The sequence below is a fragment of the Prunus dulcis genome, chromosome 2 (assembly GCF_902201215.1).
Source record: "Prunus dulcis chromosome 2, ALMONDv2, whole genome shotgun sequence".
NCBI classification, from domain to species: domain Eukaryota; kingdom Viridiplantae; phylum Streptophyta; class Magnoliopsida; order Rosales; family Rosaceae; genus Prunus; species Prunus dulcis.
In genome coordinates, this window is record NC_047651.1 from 19839823 (window position 1) to 19848871 (window position 9049).

The 9049-nt window shown below is 36.3% G+C and overlaps 2 protein-coding genes across 2 annotated transcripts; both read left to right on the plus strand.

The window, feature by feature from the left end:
• Positions 1–1999: 1999 nt before the first annotated feature.
• Positions 2000–4004, plus strand: LOC117619296 (probable cysteine protease RD19D). Its single transcript, XM_034349216.1, has 4 exons — positions 2000–2592; positions 2775–2894; positions 3033–3276; positions 3420–4004. The coding sequence occupies exons 1-4, from the start codon at positions 2017–2019 to the stop codon at positions 3695–3697; spliced, it is 1218 nt and encodes a 405-aa protein (XP_034205107.1). The 5' UTR covers positions 2000–2016; the 3' UTR covers positions 3698–4004.
• A 1371-nt stretch (positions 4005–5375) lies between these two features.
• LOC117619501 (3-hydroxyisobutyryl-CoA hydrolase 1-like) lies at positions 5376–6954 on the plus strand. The gene is made up of 2 exons (XM_034349474.1): positions 5376–5807; positions 6000–6954. Exons 1-2 carry the CDS (start codon positions 5487–5489, stop codon positions 6852–6854), a joined length of 1176 nt encoding a protein of 391 aa, XP_034205365.1. The 5' UTR covers positions 5376–5486; the 3' UTR covers positions 6855–6954.
• The last annotated feature ends 2095 nt before the right edge of the window (positions 6955–9049 follow it).

Sequence of the window (9049 nt, forward strand, 5' to 3'; positions counted from 1 at the left end):
TTGACGGATCATATTCAAGAATTTTTCTTCCCATGGGACAAATAAAGCCGGCATAGCACTTTAATTTAGTAATCATTGACTTATTGCCTTGCATCATCCTCATTAAATTATTTTGTGGAACATCTTACTCTATATTAATCATACTAAAAAGTAATATTAAATAAATGTTTAATAATTTAATGTGTTGCGTATAATAACTAGCCACACACCGTATTTGGGGTCTTTCTTCTCTTTTCTTCCTAGTATAATCATCCCATTATACGAATAAACAAGGTTATCTCCCCACTACTTGTGGAGGACCTTTCTTCCTAGTTGATTTCGTGCTAGGCTTTTGTATCCTTTGTGTTTTGCAAGGTTTGTCTCATACCTAGTTGTTTTAGGATTTTCCTACAAACCTTTTTGGTTAGATCTTTGTAGATTTGTGTAGATCTATCTTTTTGGTATGTGTTGTGGTGTCATTACAGTTTTGGGGTTGATGAGGTGGATCTTCATCATATCTCCGTGTTGAGGGATGGAGCTGTTGATTTTGTGGATCTACTATCAATTGGTTCTTTGAGTTTAGGAATGTTTGGGAGACGTTATGACCATGTGTCATGGTGAAAGTTGAGTGGGATTTGTTTTTTCCATTTGTAGGTGTTTCCTATCCTCAACTCCCAATTTGGTAGAAAGTTCTATCTCTCATATGATCTTCTTAGAGCACACATGCAGTGACTTTATGTATCCTCTTATGTTTTTCAGTTTCTAGTGAGCTGGATTTTCAAGATATAAAATTATTTTTGCTCATTGTCTTGCAATAGTTGTGTTTATTATTTGCAAGAGCTCTTTGTGGGACTACATTATTGTAATGTCCTTTTATTAATGAAGTTGTTGCAACTATTAAAAAAGAAAAAGAAAAAGGACACATATAAAACTAGTCCAAGTAACATCAAAGAAGCATGGCAATCTCATGAAACCCATTTGGTATTGCAACATACATAGCTGGATTTTTTACAATACATGTTAATCAAAACTAATTGCAGCATATTACATATATAGCATAGTTTGAGTAAAATGGTAATGCTACATTCAATCTTAGGAGGTTGGTGAGTAAAATATTTTTAAAATGATAAGGTATTGATTGCAACTTTATTCTACTTGTGTATATTACTATACCTGAAAATGGATCAAATTAGTCTATATTCAATCCGATCTGATAGGAAAAATAATTCAATTATAAATGATAATCCAAAGGATTATTAATAAAAAAATCCATATTCGATTGCTAAGTTGACGGATATTTGATGTGATAATTTTACCATTAATAGTGTTCTTTTTACCAATAATATACTTTTAAGTAGAGAAGTTTATTGTGACAAGTAATTTTTGTTTAAAGTAGAGAAGTTTTAAATAAGAAAAATATATAATTTTTTTTAACTTATAAAATATTCAAATTACTATATGATATTAATTAACTATTAAAGATTTATCGAATATTAAATCAGAACGTATATTATACGCGCATTCGGATTAAAATCGGATTCATTGACATGTCTAATTATCACTCCACTTTAAAGTGTCATTATGTTATCATGAGTAAAAACAATCAGAGTCTATCTTTGTATCTATTATGAAAGATTTGTCATAGTTAATTAACGTTACTATTTTGAGATGATGAACAATATGATTGCAAATAAGCTAATTGCTTTTGATTTGGATTTTGAGGTATTGGGTTAAGCCTAATGCTCAAGGTCTTGCTTGCTAGGCCTAATGGAGAAGTTGCTGTCAACTTTGCTTTGGGCCTGTTCAGGGCGAGGGCCCCTTCGTAACCAAACGAACGCCAGTGCAACCAACCAATTAAGAAGCTACACAAAGTAGCATGCTTGCACAGATTGACCTCCACGTGTTTGCATGCATGCAACAACACAAACGTCCGCATGCAACGGCACCGCCTGTAACCGTTTACTACATTTACAAAAATACCCCTCACGAGCAACATATATTTATCTTTCTCAGGGTCAAAACGGTCAATCATAAAATATGAGCTCCAAGTATAAAAGCACAGCCAAGAACAAGAGACAGCTAGCTCTAATTAAGCTAGCGGACCAACGGAAGAAATCAAAGATGGTTGGAGCAGTTCTACCTCCAACTCTAAAATGCGCCGTGAGTGCGGTTGCAGTCTTAACCTGCGCACTTATAAGCACCCTCTCTTTCGCTCTCCATGACGCCGCACAGGACCCAATCATACACCAGGTCACAGACAATCACCGCCCTCTGCTGGGGACAGAGAGAAGCTTCCAGATGTTCATCGAGAAATACGGGAAGAAGTATTCGACCCGAAAGGAGTACATGCACCGCCTCGGGATCTTCGCAAAGAACATGGTCAGAGCCGCCGAACACCAGGCCCTTGATCCGACTGCTGTCCACGGCGTCACGCCTTTCTCGGACCTGTCCGAGGAGGAGTTCGAGCGGATGTACACCGGCATGAGAGCTGTCCCGCCGGCCAGCTCGAAAGACAGCGTTTCTGATAGTGCTCCACCGGTTATGGATGTTGGTGATTTGCCTGAGAATTTTGATTGGAGAGAGAAGGGAGCTGTTACTGAGGTCAAGATGCAGGTAATTAATAACTATTAACAGTTTATTACCTAATCTTTTTTTTTCTTTCTTTTATCTCTCCACAAATAATTTAAAAAATTCCCACAAATAATCCTCATGAAGCTGTCCAAAAAAATAAATAAATAAATATTTGTGTCACGAGACTTGGTCATGGATATGATTATTTCATTTGAATTTTGCAGGGTGGGTGTGGGTCGTGCTGGGCCTTCAGCACTACAGGAGCAATTGAAGGGGCGAATTTTATTGCAACAGGAAAGCTTCTTAGTCTCAGTGAGCAACAGCTTGTGGACTGCGATAACACGGTAATTAAGTAATTAACCTCTAAATTGTAATGGTGTTTATAGTTACATACACATTGGTTAATTACTTGTTTCAAATTCACATTTATGATGATGTTCATCAAATCTAGTTTAATAATTTGTTTAAATTTCAATTTGAAGTGCGATGCGAAAGACAAGACCGCCTGCGACAGTGGGTGTGGTGGCGGGCTTATGACAAATGCCTACGAATATCTGATTGAAGCGGGGGGGTTGGAGGAGGAGAGCACATACCCATACACCGGAAGACGGGGCGAATGCAAATTTAATCCGGACAAGGTGGCTGTAAAAGTTGCCAATTTTAGCACCATCCCTATTGATGAGGACCAAATTGCAGCCAATTTAGTCCGCCATGGCCCCCTTGCCAGTAAGTACATACACACTATTAAAGACTTGGGATTTGAAACTTTAGACCTTTTTCAACGTTAGTACTTCAGCTACTATATAATGTGACGAGAAAAAAAATGTGAATTAACTATGTAACTATGCTTAACACTATTTATGTTGCAGTCGGGTTGAATGCTATGTTTATGCAAACGTACATAGGAGGTGTTTCGTGCCCCCTAATCTGTTTCAGGAAATGGGTGAACCATGGTGTTTTACTTGTGGGGTATGGTGCCAAGGGCTACTCCATTCTCAGGCTGCGCAACAAGCCATATTGGATCATCAAGAATTCATGGGGTGAACAATGGGGAGAGAATGGGTATTATCATCTTTGCCGAGGCCATGCCATGTGTGGCATGAACTCAATGGTCTCTGCAGTTATGACCCGTACTCGTCCCGCCTAGCTACAAGGCTAAAACTATAAGAGACATAGACATGTTTGCAGCTCTTTTGGTTAAACTTGTGTGTTTAATTTTCCTATATATATCTACCCTTTAGTTTCTTTGGCCAGTCGATTTGTTCTCTTTTTTGTTGTGAAATTCTTCTTGTACCTTTTGGTTAAGATTATGGAGAGAGAGAAAACTGAACAGGTTCTGCTTGGGTGTGGTAGGGTGCGTCTTTGTTTGAAGAGAATCAATGAAATTGATGGTGATACCAATGTCGAAGATCTATGAGTTAATAGTGTGCATGATGAAAATGATAACCATTGTTGCCACTGGAAACCAAAAGTGAGAGCCTATTCCCTTCATATTCATGCTCCCTTAACAAATACCGGAGCAGCTATACGTATACATATCAAACAACTTAGATATACCAGAAGATGTTTTTTCAAAATTGTGAGATGTGGGGCTTTAATTGTGGAGAAGACGTCGGCTAGAAAGGAACTTGGTAAGATGCAATCATGTTGGCCGGACAATGGCCACACAAATGAATGGTAAGCTAGAACTTTACAAATGAATGGCCACACAAATGAATGCAATCATGTTGATATAGCAAATCCAAACCAACCACCAGTCATCAATAATGAAGTGAGGCCGGTAGCGTTGTTCTATCAAGTATGATGTGAAATAGCCGACAGAATGATAGATAAATGAGTGAGTATGATGTGAAATAGCCGACAGAATGATAGATAACTGAGTGTGATAGATAAATGAGTGAAAGACCACTAGAAGAACACTAGCCTGAAGTTCTATCTGCACTTAGTCATGTAGAAGTTGAATGATAGATAAATGAGTGAGAGACTGCTAGAAGACCCAGCCTCAAGTTATAGGTGCACCAAGTCATGTACAACTGATGTTATCTCCAAATTCACGAATCCAGATCCTCTTCTTTGATTTTCTCTATCATAATTTCCTTGACTTTTATTTCCACACGCCATCTCATTAAAATTTAATCTAAAACTATTAAACCTGACACATTATTCTTAAAATAAAAATTCAATTTAAAAAAACGAAAAAAAAAACCCCTAACCGGAGTAACGGAAAGCTTAATGTCCTCTAGCAGTTCTTCTTCATCTTTTTTCCCCTCCTTTTCTCTGCACGTCTCCCCCTAAAATGTATCGTTCTCTTCTCTTTCTCCTATCAATCAACACCCAAAAATAAATAAATTATCTTCCCATTGGTGATGGCATGATATGGTTTATGTATCCCTACATGTAATTTTTCGGGTCAGCAGTATATGTAATTTAATGGGAGAAAATGCAATCTTCTTATATATAGGAGAGTTTTTATTTCATACGGACATTAAGGAATGAAACAAGATCACCAGTTGATCACTCTCAGGGTTGAATGCTTAAATTATGTCACGATTATATATGAGTTATTTTTGTTGAAGAATACACGAAGTCTTACATCGGAAACTTAACAAAATAGAAAATAAAATATAATGAATGACTCCACTTTTAATGCCTTTTATATAAAAAAACCATACCTGCTAAATATGTAGTTAAGTTGGGGACAATATCAATATTACTAGTGGTGGGTCAAGACTCCGTCCCTCTGAAATCTTAACCACTATAATTATATATAAAAAGGCTTAGTTTTATTCGTTTTCTGGGTATTCAATATATTATATATGCAGAAACTAAAAAGCTAGCCTTCAAATTCCTCCTCCACCTATCATCTTTTCTAACCTAGGTTCCAAACTCTCAGAGCACTTCTCGATTTTATTTCTATTACGCTAATTAACCATCCTATGGCTTCTTTCCAACTTGATGACCAGGTTCTAGTACAAGAGACTATGTTCGTGAGAACATTGACCTTGAACAGGCCTCGCCAACTGAACACCCTTTCCCTTGAAATGATCTCTCAGCTGTCAGAACTTTTCGTGGCCTATGAGGACGATGCCAATGCCAAGTTGATCATTCTCAAGGGTAGAGGAAGAGCATTTTGTGCTGGCGGCAATCTAGCCGCCGTGCATCGTCACTTTCTTGAAGGAAATCTGAAATATGGTGAAAAAGTTAGTCAGAAGATCATCAACTTAACCTATTTGATAGCAACATACAGTAAACCCCAGGCAAGTGTTAAATGTTTTCCAGATACTTCCGCAAGTGCTATGTATCATCTCAACTAGTCAATTAGTATTCCATATGACGTATATCTCTCGCATCTGTTCAGTCAAGATGGTTACAAATAGTTTCATTGTACTTTCTTTTGTTAGACTTGAAGTTTTCATATCTTTCGTTATTTATTTAAAAAAACAAAACAGGTTTCAATTCTGAATGGGATTACCATGGGAGCTGGGGTTGGTATTTCAGTACACGGAAAATTCCGTGTAGCAACAGAGAATTCGATCTTTGCAACGCCAGAAAATGGTCTGGGATTTTTCCCTAATGTGGGTGCTTCTTATTTCTTGTCAAGACTCCCTGGATTTTTTGGAGAGTATTTGGGTCTCACAGGTGCCAGGTTGGATGGTGCTGAAATGCTTGCTTGTGGTCTAGCAACTCACTTTGTTCCCTCAGCCAAATTGCCTCTACTGGAAAAGGCTCTGATTTCCAGAGCTGCTTCAGTTACTTCCTCAAGCTTTGATCTTGCTTTTATTTCAGCAATTATAGACGAACACTCCCTACGGCAACCGGCTCTGAACGAGAAAAGTGCTCTTCACAAAATGGATGTCATTGACAAGTGCTTTTCCAGACCAACAGTTGAAGAAATCTTAAGTGCCCTTGAGAGGGAGGCTGTAGAAGCACACATGGCAGATGATGACCATCGTCATGAATGGTTAGCTTTGACGATTCTTTTGCTGAAGAAGGCGTCGCCGATGAGCTTGAAGATTTGTTTGAGATCCATTAGAGAAGGAAGGGTGCAGGCAATTGACGAATGCCTTGTCCGCGAGTACAGAATAACTAGCCATATACTGCGAGGGCAAATAAGCAAGGACTTCAGAGAAGGTTGCAGAGCTATCGTGTGGGACAAGGATAAGAAACCAAAGTGGAAGCCTTCTAGTTTGGAACTCATCACTGACCATATGGTTGACCACTACTTCTCTAAGTTGGATGGTGATGAAGAATTAAAGCTCCCTCAAAGATCCAACTTGGTTGCATTTGCCAATGCCAAGCTTTGAGCTAAATGTTATTCCAATTTTATTAGCCCACACCCCGACAATTTGTTGGTTTTGTTTTCACGTCTGTTGAAGTTTCCTTTTTGTTGTGGTGGTTCTTATAATTGTGGAGAGTTTGTTTGTTTGTTTATTTAGTTTTGTTCAGTAAAGTTGTGTTCCTAATTTAAAGTTTGATACTAATTTAAAACGACCTCCAAAAATTGGGTAGTTTTATTTTATGTAGTTAACCTAATATAATATATAGTAGGAAGATGCTGCAAAACAAATTGAATTTCCATACTCATTCTTCATGTCCTCCACCAGAAAAAGAAAATGACACTCCTCCTTTAAATGTGATTTGGAATATATCCATCCAGTTTCTTCAAGCAATTTGAAATAAGTCATGAGAGGTATTCGATATTAAGGGCGTGAAAATTTTAAGGCCCCGTTTGATAATCATTTTAATTTTAGTTTTTAGTTTTCATTTTTCGTGCTAGAGTATAGAGGAAAATGAGAGTGAGAATGGGAGTGAGGTTGAGAGAGGAGGGGAATGAGAAGTAATAAAAGTGAAAATAAAAACTTGAAAGTGAAAACAATTTCAAATAGAATTCAGTTTTCATTTTTGTTACTCCTCCCTCTCATCTTCCCTCTCAATCTCATCTTCACACTTATTTTCACTACCATTCTCCCTCTTTTCTCTCCATATTCTAACACAAAAATTTAAAACAAAAATTTAAAATTAAAATGGTTATCAAACGGAACCATAAAAGGCGTTAATTCGATTTTAAGGCTAAAAGAATGAAGTTTGAATGGTAGAAAAATATTGTAGATACACAAGCACAAATTAGTGGGGGCCAAGCCCCAAAAGAAGAAACTAAATAATAATGACTCTTCGTTACCCAATATGTGGAGGAGCATCACTCAGGAATCCCAATCCAAAGTTTGGCTCTTCATTATAGTTTCCACAGAGTCAATCGTGATTCGTAAGCCTTAAAAAAAAAAAGAAAAAAAAAAAAAGAAAAAAAAGCAAACAAATTAGTTACAGTATACATATAATTTTCATACGTTACCTTTATATATGTGTCAGAATGTGACTCAAGAATAAGTATTTAATAGCTATGATTTCAATCATATCATACAACACAAAATTCTGCCTTATCTATTTAATGAACATTTGTTTGTGAGTCTTTATAAAGACACCTACTTAATGTAATCAGCACTAAAACAGTGGCCTTATAACTAATTAACACAATCTAGCTAGCTCGACCAGAAAGAGACATTTATATCACGATCCCAAGCATGAAACAAGTTGCTCTTATCAACTGACGCATCCATGTTTAGCCCATCAAATTAGACAATTTGTCGGCATGAAAAAGTTCCACACGAAATTGTCGTTCCAGCTAAAATCCATGAAATTGTCATTAGTCTTAATTGGCATTATATATATCTTTTTCTTTTACCAAAGGGAGAGAGAGAGGGACAGAGGAGGCCTTGAGCGTAGGCGATCAAGGCGGCCGCCTAGGGTCTCCAAATTGGGAGGCTCCCAACCTCTATATATGCATACATTTGGTACTTTAAAAAAATTGTACTTTATTAATATTATGTTAGCCCCAAGTATTGTAAAAAAAATATATATATATATATATATATATCCCTATTATTCGCTGTAAAATTAAAATGAGAAATTCAATAAACGGCCCATTATTATCTAAACTTATAGCTTAAGTCAATAATGACAAATTTTAATATAAAAAAGTTAACCTAGTTAAATAAAGTAAGAAATAAAATACAAGGATGATTTATTTAAAAGTTCCTATAGCTAAGCATATATCAGTTGAGTTGAGGTTTTGACAAAAAAAAAAAAAAAAAAAACAAGCAATTGAAGAAAGATTGAATGGCTCTGACAAAAAAAAAAGATTGAATGGCTTAGCTATGTTATCTATTGAAAAAGACATGGTAGAAATTTTTGATTATGTAAAGTTAATAGATACTTTTGCATCCAAAAATGCAAAATGAGTGATATTTAAGTAATGTTTTGATGCATTTTATAAAATTGTTATGTGATTACATATTGTTTGTTTATTTTTTAGATTCCAATTGTGACTTTGAGTGTGTATAATTTTTTTTTTTTAATATTATCGGAAAAAAATCACATAAACATATACAAATGGTAGAAAGGCCACATTTTGGTAATTCATTTTGGGCCTCCAAAACATTAG